General features: G+C 37.6%; 1 protein-coding gene across 4 annotated transcripts in view; it reads right to left on the reverse strand.

Annotated features, from left to right (window-relative positions):
* Positions 1-23000, reverse strand: part of LOC100649430 (E3 ubiquitin-protein ligase MIB1) — a 160537-nt gene that overhangs the window by 62246 nt on the left and 75291 nt on the right. The window contains exon 1 of one of the 4 annotated variants that reach the window (XM_048404651.1): positions 11100-11966. The exons of 1 other annotated variant lie outside the window; for it this stretch is intronic. Coding sequence is in view for 1 of the 3 variants with exons in the window: in XM_048404648.1 (XP_048260605.1) it covers positions 5266-5333 (68 nt within the window). In the remaining 2 variants the exon portion in view is untranslated. Of the gene's footprint in view, positions 1-4788; positions 4836-5265; positions 5349-11099; positions 11967-23000 lie in introns of those variants that run through there. 2 more of the 4 variants (XM_048404648.1, XM_048404650.1) reach the window with 2 other exon arrangements.

The raw sequence follows: 23000 nt of genomic DNA on the forward strand, positions 1-23000 counted from the left end.
ATACGGAAAACGGCCCAGCTTCGATAAACACCGAGCGACGCGAGTCTACTGAAAATCGAGAGACCGAAATTTCCGCGACAGTCACGAATTTTCACGGGCACCCATCCAAACTCGATCTATCGCGAAGGTCCTCCTCGCGTTTCTGCCTTCCGATAGCGAGGGTTGGAGACGAACGATGGCGTTTTCAACGCGTCAAACGCGATCTTCAGAGAAATATTCTCTATAACCCTTTACGGTTTTCTTCGCTACTCCAACAACCGAGGAGAGGAATTTCGTGGCATGTTCCGCTTTTGCTCTTCAATGCCTCATTTATCATCAGTAAACTCTATTTATATCTACTGTTAGTGCCACTTGATAAATTCTGCTGGCAAGTGACAATCAAATGCATCTATTACGAAGAAACGTATTATAACTACATCTCGCAACGAGCTTTTCGAACAACCCAATACTCGAGGTATTTGCGCTAACTCTTTTGAGCTTAATTAACCGCAAACCGATATAAAGCACGTGATACTCGATATGTGTGTGAAAATGTTCTTAAACGCAATCATGCAAGGCACGCGTGTTACGCAAATAATGGAGAACAAACAATTTCTCTAGAGGTTTACCTGCGTTCTGCAAAATTATGTGTGTGCATAAATATCCGCGATCTAGCGACCAATGAAAGAGAATCTATCCACATTTCAACTTTTTAAATATACTTCTTTTCTACCATGCAATAACACAGAAAATAATTAGATTCCAGCGTTTCCGATGATGCAACATGTACAATTTCAAGATTCGTAGTCGAGGCCCGCATACTAATCGAACACCTCGTAGAAGTCGTTAAACGGCGACGGGTACAACGGCGTTCGTATTCAAATAGATACGAACCAATATTACTGGCAATAAGTTCTCTGATGGGCAATTACGAAACTCCTGCAATTCGATATCGTACGCGGAGTCGTGAAAGCTAAGCACTCGCGTTACTTGAACTTTGGAGAGGTAAGACAGCGCCACGAGACTGATCTCCCTATGCTTAATTACTAGAAGCGGATGAAAGATCGTTTTATCGTCTCGTGTGCGATGCTTTGCATTATTCCTTGAGGAAAAAATTGCTGCGCTTTGCTCGAATAGAAAGCGCACTCATGTCGAGTGAGATGCGTAGCTCAAAGGTTGAAAGTTGAAACAACAGTTGAGAGAGCAGTGTAATGGTAATGAATGATAACAAATGCTGTTATTTCAGTGTTCGTAATTTGGAAAAGCAACAGTATAACGAGAGATATGAAAACTTGAAGAGCAACGTGGTTTTTTCGTGAAAATTCATATCGGTTGGGTTGAAAGAGATTTTTTGTAACCGGGCTAATGACGAACGTTTCTAAATATACTTTCGAAATGTAAAATATCGTGGAATTATTTTTTTCTCATACTTTCCAATAATAATACTTATCCCGTAGAATTTATGCTCTATACTAATCTGTATTCTCTAGATTATTATAAGAACGAAATCTAATTAATTTTAATAATCAATAGTTAAATAGGAAAATAAATTATCAATCAGCCAGAGAACCATAAACAGTTCCAATCGATGTTGCTCTTTTTATAATCCTCGAAGCGTTACTTTATGTACAATAGTTGGTGGAGAATGTTAAAAAAAGTGGTAAATATTTAGATGATTTAGTAGATAAGATTCTAGAGAGCAAGAAAATCGAGAAAGTCCATGTAAGATAATTTTGTTTGAGACTTAGTTTTCAAGTTACAAACAATTCGGCACTGCTGCGGTACACTGCTAGTAGTGCAAGTCAATGAATCAGCTGGCGGATCTCGATCTTTACTTCGCCTTACTTTACTCATTCTTGCACCGAGATAAACGAACGAAACTAAATATAACGGTGGAAATTCTATCGTTATTCGTTTTATAAAACAATCAGACCACCTAAAATTCGCCGTAGGTCGTGCTGAAATCGACGAATTATTTTATCTATAAATTATAAATTTTGTTTATAACACACATCCCACCAGTTAGAATGATATTCAACACAAATTCGCGTAATCGTTAATAGGCTGCAAGATTTCACGTTAAAGACAGATAGGAGAATAAAATTCTGCGCCCTAGCCGCGTATTTACGTATAAAACTAAGACAACGATCATCAGTTTACTTCTTGAGACCTCTCGTATAGTTGTACGATCCATCAAGAACTTAAAGAATTATCGTAATTCTTCGTACCAATAAAAGGATGCAGTCGTTAGGCGACAATGGTTGGCCAGAAGCTCTAAACAGTGGGCGCATCGAGAAACCATAAAATTATTCTCCACTGATCTGGAGATCAGGCGATTTGCTTTAGAGCCCTTCTAACGACCTCGCCGCCCATCTGGAACGTACCGCAGGGAGAAGGAAAGAGCGGCGAAAATCGTCCTTTCAAATAATCGTTACCGACGGCTGCGCCGAGTATACTAGGCCGGGAAAATGATGACGATTCGAAGTGACTCTACAGAGAAGTAGCGCGTGTGCCTCGTCTTGGACGGAAGAGGGAAAAGTTGGCGAGAAGAACGGGGATGAAAGTGTAGAGAAGAAGAGGGAGTACGCGTGTGCATCTCTTCTCGCCGCATTACCATAGCAATGGCGGCAAATCAAATTGAATAAAAATTTATGTATCAGAAAGGCAATAAAACGGAATAGATTTGGGGCAGAATGGGGCCGAATCCATCAGCCAGGATCCCGATAAAGGTGGATCGTTTGGGTCCAGAGCTGCGTCCAGGGGAGGATCTCTGGCCGTGTATCCCTTCCGATTGGAGCGGGATTGTCGAATTGTTGCCACGAAATTTATTCCACCTACACAGCCACGCATACAAACACGGCCGTCGTGGAAGGGTATAAGCGGGCCAGCAACGCCACCCTTTTTCCACTGAAATCGGCTTTACGATATTACGCCGCCTAGGGAAGCCTGGGACATCCGGTTTATGCGGACGCTCTTTCCTACCTTCGTCCTACGCCTTCGTACGCCACCACTTCTCTCTCTCTTTTTATCTTTTTCTCTTTCTCTTCTTCGACAACGAATCGAGCTTAGTGATTTCTTTTGGAAAATTCTCCGTCGGTATTCGTTTCTTTTTTTTCTTTATCGAATGTCCGATCCCATTGTGCTATACGACTATTTGAAACGTTATACACGCTATCCAGGAAGACAACGATGTTTCTCATATAGCACGCGGTTTATTTATTTCCTTTCTGATATGTATGTAAGGGTGGCTTTATATATGTAAGGGTGGACTAAGAGACACGGTGAATACGAATTTTGTGAATAAAAGTTAACTCATACTTTTCGATTTGTAAAGGTATCGTTGGCTTACCTTTAAACGAAGGTTATTTCTTGTATTTTTATAAAAAATTGCATAGACAAAATGTTAATTTTTCGATTATATCGCAGCTAGATTGCTTAATATTGAGAATCTTCGACAAATTACACGATCGATAAATATTAATTTTTAAGTGTCCGGATTACGAATAATCAGTGCAGGTGTATTTTTTGGTTATCATTGACGGTGAATATATTTTCCAGTTATTAGTAACCATCATCGATGACGATAATTCGTTCTCGTTATTTTGTTCTTTTTAATAACATTACGATATTACAAATGGATATTTCACATCGAACGGTATAGCGTATCGAATAAAACCCTGTTCTCCTTTTACTGATTTTCCCCATTTAAAATTCCAACAACGTCGTAAATCCTGACGAGACGATCAGCTGAATAAATTAATCATTGCCATTTATACGATCGTACGGACGTTCTCGTTTGCTTTCTCAATCTCACAAAGGGGATTCCAATTTTTCGCGATTAATCGAAAACACCGGAACCCCGGATTGCTCGACGAGAAACGTTGAATCGAATCAAATATTTGCAAGACCCATTTAAGGGTGCACGGCCCTCATCTACCGCAATTTTTTCGCGAACGCCGGACCATTTCTGGGCCAATGGCTCGAACAAAAAGAATAGCCAGAACAGAAATGACAGTTCCCGTTGAATCGAGATAAAGACATCGCCAGGTGAAGTATTTGATCACCCCATAGGAGCGGAACAATGAAGACGAGCTTTTATCCTACCGGTGACGACATCGTTTCTGTGAAGTATGGCTCCGTCGCGAAATTCGGGAAGAATCCATATCCATGATCGTTTTATGGAGCATTAAATCGAGCCTAACATTGAATCGTCCATGAAGGAACCACCATGATATATGTGTAATAACAATATCATGGACGAAACTGTTTTCTGTTATAAACCTCTTATTCCAAGGATGAAAGATAAACCTCTTATTCCAGAGAAATTAGAATATACACGTGTCGTAAAATTATAATTTAACAGAAAAGAAATTGCGAAATATATGTTTGATAGATTTATAGCTTTAAACTTCTTGTTAAATCAGGTGAGAAATTGTTTTTGTATGATTTTGTATTCTACACGACGTGTTTATACGCGTAATTAATTTCATAGAGTAGCTTGTGTTGTGTAGTTTTTTATTTTAAGAAATTTATTATATTTTTTCAAATCACCGAGGTGTATCATGGCAGAGAATGCAAAAATTGAAATACGTGGCTAGCAATTAGTACAGAAAACATTCGATCTAATTAACTCTATTTGTTACCGAGGATTTATCTAACGAACTTCGTTGAAATTAATTACTGAAATTATCAGCAAGTGTCTAAATAAATTTTCACACGTTTCATTTATTGTTATTATATTATTATTTATTGTTATTTCAATAAAATAAAGATAATCTTCGTCGATTAAATAATCAATAAGTCACTCACCTAAAGGACTACTGCAAACAGGTATTTAGACGAAAGTGGTTACGTACCTGGAACAGAAAACAGGTAAATGGTTAATACATTGTTATGATACATGAGATCTAAAATCTAAATATTTCAGAAATTTTTCAATAGACTTTGATTATATTATTATTACTCCAAATTATTACAACGTTTGTGTTCACAGAATGTTTCAACAGACAACTTCTTTAATGTATTATATTTAGTTAGACCGAGTTAACTCGGTCATTAGAATAATAATTTCTTCATTTAGAGATCCCCTATCCTTCTAAGTAAGTTTCACGCTCGTTACAAACAAATTATATCACGTTCATATTCGTAAATTAATCTGTCTTTGCCGATAATTTTAAATTTCATAATTATAGAAATGTCCAGTTAAGGGATACATGCTTCACAGTTTAAAACTGATGGAAATCAATAACGTTAAAGTTTGATTTTCCAAGGAAAACTACTGGGTACCTAAGTATCTCCGGACTTTGGAGTTGCATATCTCGGACACAGGAACCATCTGGCTCTTCGTAGGGCATGCATTTGCTCAAGGACGTTATCCAAGTGCTTGGTAAGCACACTGCCACTCCTATGAGGCTTTAATCGTACACAGTCATCGAGAATTCTCAGGGCACGTTTGCCAGGCTGCTAGAAATTAGCAGTAGCCAAGCCGAATCGTGTTTTGGAAAAACAGACCAGACCCTCAAAGACTTGGTTCGCTTAAAGAGCTAACTTTGCGTAAACCGCGTTGACGCGCGATTCTTTTCATTTGAATCTTCAAATAATAGAATAGGCCGAATTTATGTGCATATACCATGAGAGACAGAAGTATTTGCAGTTGGTTTATTTATAGAAATAGAAAGAGAGGTATTTTCCATATCGTTAAATGTATTCAAATATATGTAACTGTACGTTATGTATAGACGTGTACAAGAAACGTTATGCAACGTGTATAGGAAAAATATCGTACAACGTTGAAAGTAGATCGTAAAGTAATTTTGAAAAAGGAGTGATAAAATGTAGAACCAAATTTTGCCGAAGAATTACTATTGGGTTGACAACTAAGTGATTGCGTATTTTATCAGTACCACCTAATGACAAAATCCGCAATCACTTAGTTGCCAACCTAATATTATCTACGTTGTCAAAAAAGAAGGTCCGCGATATATTAAGTATAACACAGACACTTGTTAATAATACTGTACGAACATTTTTGTCTCAACAAAATGCTATCTTTTTTCTGATATAGATTTCCAAATTGTTCAATTAATTGTTCTTTCGTGTACACTTATTACTGCTTTTGTGCATTAATTCCGCAGTTACATACAGTTACATATATTTCTTACAGAAAAACAAAATATATATATATATATATATATATCGTAGGAAACTGTGAGCCATGAACGATAAACTGATAATTCACTGGTAAACATTGTATCGTCTTTTCGCTTGATTTATTTCCTACCGAAATCGCTATAATCATTAACGTCGATGCACGAGAAAGCAGTTCGATTTTGAGTGCCTGGTAGCCCGCGTTTGCCCCGTTAATTGATTTAATTGATCTCACGCGTGTGCTACGTCGTTATTGATGCGTGGTAACGCAGACGAGCTGGACTGGCGACACATTAAAATTACCGATCCAATCAAGTTGGCAGGCAATGACGCGAGATGCCGAGACACGTAGGCCGACACCAATTGCAAGCAAGGTAGGCTAGCTTTGCGAATCAATCGCGTACGAATGAACATTCAAACGCCTCGAAATGTTTCACCGCGACTGTAACGCGTCAACTGGTACCTTCTTTTCCAGGGATCTTATGGCAATTGTTAGGTTGTATAACAAATTCGAGTAATTATCGGCGATGGGATCGAATTCGATACTTGAACTCCGAATCAAACATCCGGTTGATAGAATTTAAATGCTACTCGTAAGATACGACAGCGGATAAAAGCAAGTTTAAATATAAATGGTGGAAAAAATAGCAGAATTTTGCAAAACAGGTTTGTATTTGAGAAGAGCTGTGAAATCCGAAAAGCAAGAAACCAATTTCAGTTTTCTATTCTATTTTGTAATATGGAAAAAAGATATGGAACAAAATTCGATTCAGAAATATGAAAGCAGAGGCTTCTCCCTTTAAAACGAGGCTGCTTCTGTCGCGCAATTTCTTTTCACGAAGTTACAGCAATTCAAGACGACAATTTTTTCGTCGCAATTTAGTGATCGTTTAATTTTGTGAAGTAGCGTATCAAGCATCAGATATGAATATATGTAATTAGCAAAATTTGTGATTTATCGAACGTTATTAAGAAATCTCTGTACAGTCACGGGTTAAAAGTTAATAGTTCTAAAAGATTTTCTTATAATAACGCGAATGTCAAAAAAGATTAGATCGAACAGTACAACGATCATCTGGCTTGTAGCTTGTAAAATTTATTTTACGACGTACAATTATAAAATTGTAGAAATCGTTTGCGCAATAGTAATTTAGTCTGTAACTTAGAATTTATCGCCCAGTAAATTATTGTGGAAAAATCTTCCATACTTTAAAAGCTTCTTTCTCGTAAATCTTCTTGAGTTCCATTCGTGCCAGAAAATAAAAATGTACAGGAGAAGCTGGACGCAAGAGAATCTATTTTTATTTCAATGTACGACGCGCTGGAATAATTCCAGTCTTTTTTCACAAGTTGCAACACGTAGAAAATAGTTTCTACGAGTGTACATCAATGCTGCATTGATATATATCCGTGACATTAAACTAAAATATTCATTTTACGCAAACCCCGTTTAATATTCGTATATTTAGACAAGATAACGAATACTCCAAGGCAAAATCAATTTCTCCGCGATCTAATTTCGAGGTATTACGAACGATACAGTGATTTATGACATTAAAAATCGTGCGTATAGGGCGGCTAGGAAAGTCATTAGGAATGATCAATGACGAGTAACGAAGCTCCAGCCCGGACAAACATAATTCATCACTGATGAAATATATTTGCGTAAGGAATTCGCGTTCCACTTCAACGTATTTTTAATATCCTCACGATGATACATTAATTTTTCCTGGAAGTAATATTGACGCACCGGATATTGAGCTTCCTTGGAAAATGGATCGCATCGTAAATAAGATAATCCACGATGACTTCGACGATCTATTTAATGTCTTCTTGGTTAACAATTATAAATTTACTCTACTTTGGTATATTATAGCTACAGTGATATTACTGAACTGTGGATCTTTGAGCAAATACAAATTTACATTAACAATTCTTCAAAATCGAACGTATACGATTCATAGTATTATACAATTAACACTTGATGATATTGGTAATATTAATTATCGATCGTATGCGAATCTTTCGTCGCGTAAATGTGAAAATATACAGGATGCAGATAGATCTAAAAATCAGTCCATATGATTTTTCAGGCACTTCCGATAGTCGAACAAAGCGGCTGTTCAATCGACTACAGAGCACTTCAATATCGAGAGCATTCAAAAATCTTCGACGAAAAGTTGATCTCACCTCTTTCATTTTTCTTAAATGGGACGATGCATTTTTGTCTACACCGTTCGATGCATTTTTTAATTCTCCGCAAAAAAGTATCGAGGTACCTGGATAATCAGTTTGAAAGATATTTTAACTTTAATGTCGCCAAACTTATCGTACGAAGAAGAAGAGAAGGTAGCGTAATACTTCCCCGTCCCCTTTGTTTTCCTTGTCTTTTATACGATAAGTTATCCTGAAACGTGTATTGGATACGTCTATCGCGATACACGTATCGCCGTGTGTAACGCCCCTAATATAAATCGAATACAAAGAAAAACAGAAAGAGGAATCAAAATGGAAGAGAAGATCGAAGACGGATAGTTTCGTCGTTAGGATCGAATGATTCTGAGAAATCTCGAAGCTCGATTCGTGGCTGTGCTTAATTCCACGTACGAATAGCGCGTTCCGGCTGTTTCTTTCTTTCTGTTCGTTCTCGTTCACGTACATACATATACATATTGCAGTGCCAGGTTTTACGGCCAGGGCTCGTAATCGAACTGGCGGACCTCGACTCCTTTCATTGCCCGCGTAAAACGTTTCGATTTGCAATTTCGTCACTTAACTGCCGTGCTGTCTTCCGAAGCCGTTTAGATAGAGGAGGTCAGGTAGCTAAAAGGATCGTGCTTCTACTGGTGATCGTACACAGCGCTGTCCTTTTCTTTTCCCGACCAACCGAAGTACGTTCGCCAATTCTAATGGATCTTCTTCCTTCTGCTTGGCCACGACGTTCGTCGTTCCTATTTTTCGGTATCGCAGCGGTAAAAGTGCATCACGAGGCCGTGAAGTCGCGAACGATTATGAGATTTCATGCTTGTTCAGCTGACAAGGTGGGAAATTTATCGTGACTCGGTTCAAAGATACTTGGCGATCAGAGCGAATTTGGAAATTTGTTCATTTTTTCGTTTACCTTTTGTGGTGTAAATGAAGAAAAATTTCTATGTTTTTAGATAATTTCTAAGGGCAATAAAAGATCGTATCTTTTTATGCAAAATCCTGTTCGTAAATATTACGGCACTTGCCAGTTTCGTATAAAATGTAGTAATTAGTTTAGGTAATTATTATAAGTAAAATTATTATTAAATATATAATAATAATAAGTATAGTAATGTTATAATAATAATAAGTAAATTATTATTATTATAAGTAAAATTATAGGGATTCGTTTTAATGTATAAACGCAATTATCTGCTTGAATTGTTCGTTATTCGAAAAATCTTTCATAACGTAACAATTTAGCAAATTTCCGCTTTCTGTAGGCGGACTCGTGAAGGAAATTGTGAAAATCGATATCCTTTTAAATGGAATCATATAGTTTCTGACGCAATAACCGATCCATCCCAGCGTTTCCTACGAGAAAGTATCGATCTATTTATGTGAAAAAATCATTACTTTGGCGAATATTTTAATTATTGTCTTGTAAAACCTATACGAAAGACAAGGAAAACAAATACAGAAGTCAGTATTATATATTTTGTATAGTTTGATGAAATTAACGTGCTACAGCTACGAATCAATCAAGATGTCTGAATATTTATAAGCGATAAGATGTAATTAATAAGTATAACAGATTTAATAAATTTCATATAGTTAAAAATAAACGTTTATTAAGAAACGGTACTTCGCAAAATATAAATATTAATTAGACATCTTTCAATTAGATCTCACATTATCTGATTTATGAATGAAACTCGACGACATTTATTCAAAGAATACTTCTATAATTAATATAATTTGTAATCGTAATGCTCTTTGTTAATTGTTCAATGAAAAAGACGTAAAATCCATATTGTGCGAAATTAAAATGCTGAACGAATTGCTTTCAAAATGGTAACATTTTTCCGTGTCTCATTAAACGCGAGATTCTAAAATGTGCAACATTTTATATAAAAAATTGACGTATCAATATCGAATATTCCGATGAAGCAAAATAATGATCGTGTGATTGGAATATTAATAACATTTTATTATAGCTTCAATCAAAATATCAAATGCCAAAGCGTAACGCAACGGAAGTTATGCCTTTGATGGAAACGGTGTTTTTCATATTATAAAACGCGCCTTCGTGTTACGGGACGTATAATTTTATTGACGCTTAATATTTCTCGTTAAATAAAACCGTTTAGCGTAAACATTGACCTAAAACAAGCTACGTGTGTAACATGAAAAGTTCGCTGACTCAACGTTCTTCAATTTAATATATTTCTTGTACATGTAAATTGTACAAGACTCAGTAATATTTTACTTCAAGGGAACAGAAGCTTTGTAACAACAAATTTATAAAACTACGAAATATGTAATCAAGTCGACGCTCGATGCTGAATTGATCTACGCGTGGGAAAATATTTTGGGTATCGTTTCCATTCGATACATCCGCTGTGATAGTCGCTCAGAATCATTGCGTTTTCCTGAAAAACCATTTTCGATCGTCCAATCTTCGAACCTAAATCCTGACTCATCGGTTCCTCCACTTATTTTACCATGTTATATATATCAATCTGAATTTTTCTGAATTTTTAGGTGGATTTTACAATGACAATTGTACATACCTTGTCTTATGTTTCCTTTAATGCGAGTTGCAGTTAATGTAAAGATTATGCAAATCGCTAATAAGAATTAATAGAATCCGTTATCGGTATATTACGTGTACGTGAATTTCAGAAGAACATAATCTGTTATTTTATACAAACGCATCTCGACTTATTCGAAACCTCGTGTTTACTCAGTGGATTGACAATTTTACAAAGAATACTCGAGCATACATTTAGCGTGGCAGACTGTAAACAGTTGAAGCTCGCTAGTCCTGAGGATGCAGCGGGGCAAACGACGTAATTCACAGCATTTTCTCAAGTGTCTCCTTCGCTATCTCTTGCTAGTAGAATCTTGCTAGGGATGACGAAATGCAGGCGGCGGCTCCGAGCGTTCGAAACTTCACATTTTCTCACGTATATGTTCGTTACGGATGATTACGCTTAAAGTCTACTATTTGCTACGTGCGAGATGGTTCAAGTGATGTCAGAATTTGGGTGCTTTAGAGAGCGTATGAAGCGTCTAATTGATAGGTTCAGCATGGTATCTTGTACTGTTGACGTAGCTGCCTGAGTAAGTACATATATTAGAGCAAAATAGCTCTTACGATCAGCTTTCTCTCAGCTTGAAGCGTGTGTATTTTTTAAATCTTGTAAATTTGTTATAATCTTTACATTGGACATCTTTCTTGTAAATTCTGTGTCATTGGTAATGATCGCATAGTATTCAAAGCACTCGAGCGAACGCAACGATACGAAACTAATTTCTATTTGCTATGTATTCTTCTGTCTTTTAATCTGTCACATTGCACTTCTTTTTTATTCACATCTATATGTGCATATAATGTGGGATCTTTACTACGATTAGTTTATTTACAATAAATGGATTAAACAGATGTTGGTTAAACAGGATACGATGGTTGTTTAACGTGAACTAATCACGATAACGTATTATAATTAAGACAACTAAATAGTTAATTTGCAGCTCTCGTCACCACAGACCCAACGCTTTCTCTCACGCGGACCACACTCTCTCGACGACACTAGCAACTCTATCTACCTGACTTCTCGATTCACACTCTCTGGCTTCTCAACTGACACTCTCTGACTTCTCAACTAACACTGACTGTTAATTCATCTTTCTCCCTTGGCATCCTTTTGACTTTTGTTTTAGCCCCACCATGCACGTGTTCCGCAACCGCTCGTGGCCAGGCTCACGCAAGCCTTTTCCGCGAAACTATTCGATTGAAGGACTGACGATATCTCTTAGGCTTTCCGTCCACGATACTACAATAATAAATGTACGTTGTTACTTCAAAGCATTTCTTCAAAAATGAATTAATACTTTGCGTAATACATCGTACATTACACTTGAAATTAATGCTGTAATTTACTTTTGGATTCAATAAGTAACTTTTGCCTCAATTCCTATAGTTATCAACCGGGTAAATACACGCGTGTTTAATTATTTGAACAGTTCGATTTTCCTCGACCATCTCGGTCCCAATTGGTTCGGATAATTGACGCTTTACCATACATCTACGTATAATAAAACGAGTATTTTACTACGTATAAATGGGAGTCGGGGGAGCTTGTGTAAAGCCCCGTGCACAACTGCATATGCGAGGCTGTAGGAAATACCTGTTATAACTCAATTAAAAGCGAATATTATGAATGTACTGGGTTTCAGGTTGGCATCGATTTCTTTATCAAAATATCAATCAATATTATATAATCATAACAAATCAATTACAATATTTTTAATAAATTCTATATACTACAGCTGCTTTCCTTACGTTTATAACTAATCTAATCCTGATATGTAAACTTCGCCAAATTACTTCAACAATTATATTCGTAAAAATATGAATTCGCTTAAACATCCGCAGTCTAATAATGTACATCTATAAAAATACGTTAAACACAACAAGTTGCAAACTCCGGGGCGAACGAACCCCTAGAAGTTTCGGCAGAGCGTAAAACGTGCGAGCGGCATCGATCTGCAGCAAAAAATTTCTTCCGTAATTGCGATTGTCACCACAATCGTGCCGCCGGGCTTTTCTTTTTTCTCTTTCTTTCCTTTTCTCCCTTCTTACGTGGTCTCCTAAATTTCGGACGCAGAATTGCAGGGCGCGCACACGGCAGACAAATAGCTTTCTTACAAAAACTCGTAGTTCCATGCTGCTGCCGGCTGGGCCATTACGATTTAAATTAGTTTCCTCGCGGCCTGGCCAACGGAGAAAGACACCGGGCGGGGTGGGCACGAAGAGAATGATAATTGAGGGAGGGAAATAAAACGAGGGAAAAAGTGGAAGACAGAAGACGGCCGGCGTATTCAAAAGGTCTTTCGCCGTGAATATCAACTGGTAGATATACGCGGCTAGATATTTATCGAGCAAGTAGAATAATAACCCTTTTAATCATTCGCTTCTTGCCACTGCGCTCTTACCGGCGAAACAGATCGGCCAGAGGGAAGAAAAATCTGCGCGCTGTTGCGAGAAAATAGAGTTTATGATAGTAGAGAATTATTAGAGGTCGCTTCATCGTCCTGATAAAACTCGTTAAAGAATAGAACAGCGAATTAAGAGGACAATCCATAATTCGAAATTGTTTTGTTTCGTGCGCGTGTTCTGCGTGCATCGTTTATAGCTCTCATTCCGATCGAGAATCGTTAAAGTTTATCTGGAATGGTTCTTGATACGGTACCGATGAAACTATACACAGAGACTTAAAAATACCAACAGTTAAAGAAGAAATTTCGAAATTCAGTAAACGCTACAACACACGCTTGACTAAATATTCCAATCCTCTAGTCATACAGCTTCTAAACGGAGCGGATTACCGGAGGAGACTGAAAATGTATTATGCGGTGGATCTGCAAAACAGATTTAAATAGCAACTGATACTTTAATCTAATTTATTAAGATACTTGTCAAAAGAAGTAGCATTACCGTAAGGTTACATATTATGGCATGGTAATATCCTATCATAATTACTAAAAATTCTTTGTGAGAATTGATTGTAATATTCTACCGAATAAAAGATAATTATATCTGCTGTAAGTTACATATACAGTTACATAAATATCTGGACATGGTACTGTCTCTGTATTTGTTGCTTCGTACAAATGAGAGTGAATTAAATATCCTGTTGTCTATTTTATGAAAATATGAGCCATTTGTCGCAGCCTGAAAATATGTGATCGATTTCTTCCTAACGATAATATTCAGTTGTTGATAATAATAAATTGTTTGCATATTTTCCGAGCATATTTGCATATTTTATATGAATAAATATTAGATGTTTTTTCATATTTAACGTGCATAAAACATTTGCAGTCTAGTTATAAATAATAACGAGTACTATGTTGTAGATTAATCGATCAAAAAAAAACCAATTCGTTTTCTTTTTGTGTTCTTCTTTATCATATCGTTTACTTTGGTGTTTTGCCTTTTACATTTTCTTCGTGCGTATCAATCTGTTTCCTTTCAAAAACAGGCGAACACAGCCTTCCAATTAACCGAACATACTTCAATCAGCCACATTACTCGCGTCGAAATTAATGATACAACATTCGTCGCCGAAAAGGGAACCACCTGAGAATTTGAATTTCTTCCGAATTTACAAGCGACCATCTAAAACAGCACGTTCCCAGGGACTGATGATTTATTAAGGCGGCTCAGCTACCGGTGTGTTTCGGCCTTTTCGTCGGTGATATATCGTAGGAGCTGATTTAAAGTTCTCTGCCGAAAAAGGGCTAAGGGAGTAAAAGGGCGAGCAGACGACAGGATATAAATTAAGTCGCAATAAAACGGATCACGTCATTCTTTCGCATGTTTCTTCTCTAACGTTCTCCAGGGGATGGTGTTCGACTAGTGAAAATCACGCGGTTTCATCCGACAAACTGTCTCACAGTGTTTTAACGTGGCTCACAGCGAAGCACAGTTTCAGTTGAGAAGCGGTAAAAATTCTTTTTTACCAGAGAAAAATTCAATCAAAAAATTTTACGCATATATTTGATTGAATGTTTATTTTTAATTTTTTTTCTAAGCTTCATTAAGTCATCGAGGACTTACGTTGCGTTAGCGCAATATTTGCGATTTCTTATTAGTAAATTCGCATCTCAATTTTATCAAGTTCGAGGAAATCGAAGTATTTTACGGTATTTTTGTGCCTCTAATCTGCATAATGGGCTTCTGTAATGTACTTATTCTAATGAGCCTTAACAAGGCAAAAATTCATTTTATGTACGTTTATTCGACGATGTTACTTTCGCGTAACTTCGACGTGTTTTTCGTTGCTTGGTTCTAAATGGACTAATTTAAAACACGGCTATACCATTGTAAAAATGTGAACGTCGAAATCATGGCATATACAGAGAGCCGGAAATAATTAAAGAAGGAACCTTTCTTATGGCGTTTCTTGCGGCGAGAATTCGAATCCTACGTTGCATTTTCCCGTTGGCAAAGAGCAACGAGCATCGAAGAAAAAGAAGCAGAGAGGAGAGAAAGGAAAAGAGAAGAGAAACGTTTCCGAAGCTTTTTCAAAGAAGATCAGAAAGTTCTTCGAACGTGTCCCTGTAAAGCCACGAACCGTCCCCCTCGAAAGTAAAAAGAGTCTTGCCACAGATAAGGCAGATCAAGATCCGAGGCTAAGAAGAAAAGCCAATTTAAGTCGTAATAGGACGCTTGTCGACGAGTTTTCTCGCCTTTTCGGAAGCGATCGCGTTTCTTGCGGATCTTTATAGAAAGGCGTAGTTACGACCGCCGTTAATTACCTTCCAATTAACTGCCACCTTTCCCATAAAGCCAAAAGCTTTGGAATATCTCGTGATTTTACGACGAAATATCATCGATACCACGAAACTTCATAAATAACGTAGAAAATAGTCTTCAATTGGAACGATGAAAATATTGCAACGCTAAGTGTACATTTAAGGGAAAGCAATTTTTTGAAAAAGTCTGATGTTAGGTATAGATCCTTTTCAATAGAGACTTCGACGTGATATCAAAGAATCCTTAGTGGAATAATATTCCCGGTAATACAGTTTACATTGGCTGCTTATTTCACAAAATGGTTTTTGTGGAGGAGAAGATTTCGCGAGGGAAAATAAAAGAAAAATGTCACGTAAATAAGAGGTTGATAAACGCTTTATTAAGAAATCATAGCAAAAGTACGAAGTGACAATGGATCATTTTCACGGGTTTTGTTCGTTTATCTCAAAGCGTTATCTGTTTTTGTTAATGTAAGGTCGACGTCTAAATAAAAATTGATTTGATTACAATACGAATTTCGTGATTTCTTTCAATTTCAGTGGCTTTCTCTACGAACGAAGAACTAATTACACGATGACTAATGATTATGGAAATCAACTGAACTTTACTCGTTCCATGAATTTCGGTCCGAGCTCCATACATATGGTACTTCGTTCTATTCAAATAATTCTCGTTTAAATCACTGAGAAGACGACCTACATAATTGTAACGTAATTTTTGTAACTATCTTTATCTACATTTTTCCACGATAACTCGTCGAGATCGCCGATAGCTAGGCATCTATAACCTGCTACTTGAAAATTCCGCGTTGCTGCCGCGAATCACGGCGCCTCCGACTGGCAACTTAAACGTTTAGTCACGTTTAACGGACGTGATTTAAAAGTTTTTGACGCAACGACAACGAGAGATCTCGTGGCTGAAAATAGGTAGAAAATGTACGAGTTCTTCGTTATGTATAGAATATGCATGCAAAGATTTTAAAATCTAAGGTTGTAATATTCGTATTTCAATCTTTTTCGTCTCCTAATCTCATAACATACTAGCAAGGAAACTATAAACATACGAGCACTTATGATACTCCGTTTTTCATACGCCAAGTTTTACAAAATGAAGGATCCAAGGAAGTAATTGAAGTGTCTTTTACGTTTTATATTGTAGGATCTTTACTACAATTAGTTTAGTTACAATAAATGGATTAAACGATGGTTGTTTAACGTGAACTAATCACAATAACGTATTATAATTAAGACAACTAGATAGTTAATTTGCAACTCTCGTCACCACGGATCCAAAGCTCTCTCTCTCACGCGGACCACATTCTCTCGAGCAACACTATCTTCCTGACTTCTCGATTCACACTCTTTGCCTTCTCAACTGACACTCTCTAACTTCTCAACTAACACTGACTGTTAATTCGTTTATTGTCCCTTAGCAACCCCTTGTCTTTTGTCTTAGCTTCGTATCTTTTATCTTAGCCCCATCACGCACATGCTCAGCAGTCGCTTGTTTATAATTCGCCCGACACTCCGCAGGCCCCTCGTCCACGATGCTACAATATATAAGCATTTTTCGATACAAATATCATAATGTTAAATTCTAGACTTTTGCATAGAGAATAAAAAAGAACGTACCAATTAAAAGGCGAAAAAATATAATTCCGTTTAAAAATACAGCGACGATCCTGAAAAAGAAGTACTTGAGAAACAATTCCTCCCATTCTCCTTATTCCCTGTACCTTAGATTTCCTTTTACGTGAAAGGAGACCTTTTCGCGTGTGTCCTGAAAAATAGTATAACTTTGTCCTAAGTAGCTTTTTCATGCGACAAGAGATACGGTAGATGTTTAGGTGATTCCATTTAACTAGGCCATTCATGGATCGTACGAAAGAGAATTACGCTGAACCCACAGAAAGGTACAAATATTTTCTTCGTGTTAAATCGGCAAGAACAAAAGGCGATATATATAAACCAAACAATTGTACCACAGACAATGGAAACGAAATCCTTAGAAGTTGTGCTAGATAAAAGTTTAACGTGGGATCTTCGTATAAAACTTATAACAAAGAAAATAGTTATCGGCCATGAAACAACTGTATCGGTTGATCAGTTGGAAATGGAAATCGGAGATTATCAATAAAAGAGACATATACGTAACAATGATTAAATCAATATGGTCATACGAGGTACATATTCCTCCGGTGTACAGTTACAAAAAGCAACCGGTAGAGAATTACAAATGCACGATCGAAATTATTGAACATAATGATCGATGCACCGTGGTACGCGAGGAACGACGATATAAGAAAACACCCTAAAGATGCCATCGGTGGGACAAACTCCTCGAGTTTCGATACTTCTTCAATTAAAGGAAAGATATTGGACCAGAATCAACAAGCACCAAAATGCGATGGTAAAACACTGTGTTACAGTAAAAGCTTAAAGCGTAGTAAATGCACACTTACTAGTCAGTATATACATTTACTACGCTTTAAGCTCTTACTGTAACATATATCCAACGCAAACCTAATCCTTGTGTCTTTTGTTTATAGCTTATACAGGTAGTGAGCGTATACATTTACCGAGTTGACGCTTCTACTGCAACATCACTGGCAAGCAGAGTACGCATCTGCTGGATAAATGTTCAGTGCGTTTCCGCTGCAACATTGATGAAAGTCAGGAGAACGAATTCGAAGGGAGAGCAAGGCCCTTTCTCCACTTTCTCGCGCGGCTACAAAGTCCACCGTCGAATATCACACAATTTCCATTCGCGCTGCCGCGACTGCAAAGTCAAGGCGCGGTTCATCGCGACTACGAAGTCACACAGGTGCTGTAGTCACACGTGCTGCGTAAGTGGAATGAACGAACGAATCGAGTGAATGATAGTAGAACAAACACTGTAAATCATGCAAAATGTCTACCGACAGTAAGGCTGATGCGTGAATAAAGGATTTAAAGTGGCGATTTATAAAACATCTAGCTGGGCATTCTGTTTTTCTCCAATGATTGTGCCAACAATTATACACGAAGCCAGCATTCATAATAACGCGTTCGTATCGAAAAATAAATACCAAGTCGATGCACTGTGCGGCAACTTATTCGGATTCTCGTCAGGATTTTTCGTTTCTTTTCCTCGATCTCCACCGATTTTATCCCTTTCGCCTCGAAAGGGATGCCAACGAGGATCGTAAATAACGTTGTTTATTCGGGAATTTATTTTTTTCTGGAGCACACGTCAGTGGCGCACGATATGTCGGCCAACAACGGTGGAATACATAAAACAGCTTCCACACCGTTTTTCAACGTAAACGCGGTCTGGATGGCCGTACCTGACGCAGGGAAATTTTCCAGTTGTTTGAACGGGAGATAGGGAACGTACGATCCTGTGCGTGAATTTCCTTCGATAAGTTCGCTGCTGCTTTTTCGCGCACCGACTTGTCACGTTAAGCAGATATTTCCATTTGAAATTGTCGAAAAATCGATTTTTGTAATTACAGGTACGTGTCTAGATTTACGAATTCCCTGGTTTTACTAGTTTCTCGAATTATAATCATTTTCTAATCGTTCGATTCATCGGGAGGAATTTCGTCATTGTCGCTATTACTATCGTTATTATTACGTTTATTTGAGAAAAGATGGGAATATATTTCTTCGTCGTTTCGAAACATTTTAAGCTTCTTCTATTTCAACTAACAAAATTCTATTCAACGAAATATCATTTTGCGAATTGTTTGAGCTCAACCAGTTGTTTTGATAAACAAACAGCGCCAAAGATAGGAATCATTTGTATCGCGTTTAAGCGCCGATTAAATTAAGAACAAAAATGAAGTCGCGTGACAACGGTTGTCCAAGTGTTAAGAATTTGTTACCTCACCAAAATAAAATAAATAGACAAACGGCTGGTTCCATCGGTTACGCGATTATCCGTCACAAAATCTCCGAATAAAATCCGTTTATGAATGTATTAAACAAAATATTCTGAAATTTCATTGTTACCACAATGAGATACCGCTGTCACGATTAAATCGATAAAATTTGAAGGAAATTTCAAGATGAACGTACAAATAAACAAAGGATTATCAATTTATGAACAGAATATTCGAATTGTCATCGTTCGTACATTTGTTAGCTTCGACGCGCAGATGCAAGTATTATGTGTTTTAAATAATTCTGCTATCCTCTTTGTCGTTTCATAAGTTAAATACCGTTCATCAAATCTCTTGCAATAGAGAAACAACCCGTTCGTTCGTATGGCATCGGTAGTAACACGATAATTCGTTTTCGTGCACACTGGATTAACCAGCAAATCCGATTTTTTCCAAAACAACGCGCCGGAAGTCGTGCATCGTAAAGCCGCGTAGATCCTGCTGCGAAACAAAATGTGCAATCGACTATGTGTACCGGAGACGATGCATGGATCGTTTGTTCTATTAAATAACGATCACGTCGCCCGATAAAATCCTGATTTATGCTTTAATTAATGGACGTTTAGAAACATTCCGGACGCTCGTATCGTAACGTCCGATCCTCGATAATGTTGCATCCTGTTTGCAATGAGTTTTCTATTTATACCGTTTATACCGACGGATTGATATTTCTTATTAAATGTAAACAAATTTACTACGATCAAGATATCCGATTGAATTTTTTGAAGAATAAACGTTGTCAGTCGAAACGAATGAAATTTTTTACTGTCGATATTTCTTGTAATTTATATGTCTTTTGTAACGTTACATATTTATAATATTTCATGTTTATTATATTTCATGTAAGTATGTAACGTGTTCATTTAAAGTATCGTAAAGGAACACGTTCTTGCGTTAAGATGATTTCCATTTCACCAAGTATCGTACGTATATTCGTCTCTTTTACTTCCAAAAAATAAATATGTATTTTTTATGGTACAATTCGGTATATAAGTACGAACAAGAAGAAAACTAAAGTAAATGATCCTGAATATCGCTACTAGAATCATCGTGTAAGTCACGTAAAGGAAGATTATGTATAGTATATATACAAGGCGTGATGTAATGGACATACGACAACTGCATTGTGGATCTGAACAACTCGATGGTTTTTAACATCATCGCTGTTAGATCAAACGCGATGCTAATGCTGCACTAGGTTTTAGCCATGTCAAAAAAAGGGACAGATTCTGTTTTACTATTAATTTGAGCGAACTCTATTTTTGTTATTTACGAAGGCATTTATTAATAAATAGAATTTCGATTATACAATTTGATTCACAGATCAAAAAGTTATAAGTCTAGAAAACTGCAAGTACAAGATGTTCCTCGAGTGACGCCAAATTGAAGATAAAATTCGACAAGGGAAAAAGGAAAGGCACAACCTAGTGAAGTATTGTAATATAGAACAAGGAAAATTAGAATACGAAAAGAAAGTCGAAACAGCTCGATTGTGTTAACGAACGAACGCACGAGTCGGTCCAAATGAAATTATTGATCGTCCATGGCTCACGATCGGTTTGCAAGAGTGGTCACGTTAATTCGCAACACATGCGGAAGTTCTATGCTAGAGGGTTGCAGTCGCGCGGCCGGAACTGAATTTCGCGAGTGCAATCGACTGATCGACCAGTGACTCGCCAACCGATCTATCCCCCTGATTCTGCTATTCCAGCTAATGCGCTTTTGGCGAGCGTGTGCAGTTTTGCCGGGTGCAGAGAACGTGGCAACGGACGACGACGAGTATCAATCTTAAGCGAAGCGAGGAGATAATCAGCTTGTGGCTCGTCACTCGCGACTACGCCGCGTGGCGATTCCGTTTCAGCGGCCACGGACGTTACGAATCATCTTACCGTCTGATTTATCTTGCAGCCGCATCTCGCTATTCATCGAACAGGACCCGATGAACCACCGGACAACGAGATAGGTAATGTTCGAAATCGATCGCTGCTGTCGTTTCGTGACGCTTAATCTAACTCGAATGACGCGCGAGTAAGCACGTTGTTTGGACACGAGAAGGAATGACGCATACTCGACTCTTGAAAAATTAAAAACTTCTAATAATTGTAACTCTGTAGCATAACAACACGTTCAATGCGCATTCGATACATGTTCCGAGGTAGGCGGAGTAGTTCTTAAGTGGCGCTATTATTTTTTTTTATGTTTAACAATCGTCTCTTTTTAGGTAAAAAGTTTTCAATTTTTTTCATCGCAAAAGGTAAACGTCGTAGAAATTAACGCGTTAAAGACAAATTAGAAATGCTTTCTTGTAATCTTAGAGATTCTTACACTCAAGGTATCACGAGTAAGATACGACCGCGAGCCAACTTTTTTCTATTACGTTTTGTAATAAAGAATATGGGAGAATCGATCAATTTAATAACGTCGTCGTTACTGACAGTGTCAATATACACTCATAAAGTTAGTTTCGAGAGTGGCTACCTCTTTTAAGATTAAAACAACATTTTCATGGGGTGAAGTTTCACCCATTGGTAGCCTACAAGCTTTCAGATTGTAACAGACTGCACCATTCGTTCCGGAGAACTATAAATTGTACGTACAGTATGATACGTTCTCGAACATCAAAAAAAGGGTACCGATCTCGACGGACCTCGCAAGTACAGATTCAACTTTTCTTTCGCATTGTTCCCTGTCGAATTACACTGCTCGGGTCGGATTTATTACATGTTTCGAGGCGTTGACGACGTGTCGATGGCACGCCACCCAGCAGCCGCTTGCTGAATCGACGAATCGGTTCCTAGTCGAGGGGCCATTCGCACAACGCTACGTTTTACGTTGACACGCCGGCTCGCGGCGACAGCTGCGGACGATCGTCCACGAAAATAGTAAAAGGAACGAATCGACAACGATCGAACGACCGGCTGGCCGGATGAGAGCGTTATGGGGCCTCATAAACTGTTGAACAATCTTGACATCGAATTCGACAGCGGTTCGTACGACGGTGACCAATCTGAAGAAGTATTGCCTAAATCCAGCAACTTTGCTATCGTTTCCCGGTCACCCTTCACTTCAGACTTCTCTTTTCCTCTCGTGGAGGTGTCATGGACAACACACGAAGCAGGACGTATCGTATTTTGATTTGGCAAGATACGAAATGACGATAATTATATATCGATCGTTTCAATAATTATCGCAGAATCTGTTTTATGAATGGGTTATGTGTATTTCATGTGATTTATTGAAATTTCATCCGTACTGTGACGATACCCGACAGTAGTGATTGTAACAGAAAGAAAATTTGAAACGAATCTGAAAATGTGTATAGAAGTTACAAGATATTTGTTGAGACGTCAACTCACGATGATCATATTGGTCAAATTTGAAATCGGTGAGTTTGAAAAAATATACAGTGGCTCGTTGCAACAATTACCATAGAATTTT

This window comes from Bombus terrestris, chromosome 3 (genome assembly GCF_910591885.1).
Source record: "Bombus terrestris chromosome 3, iyBomTerr1.2, whole genome shotgun sequence".
In the NCBI taxonomy this organism is placed as follows: domain Eukaryota; kingdom Metazoa; phylum Arthropoda; class Insecta; order Hymenoptera; family Apidae; genus Bombus; species Bombus terrestris.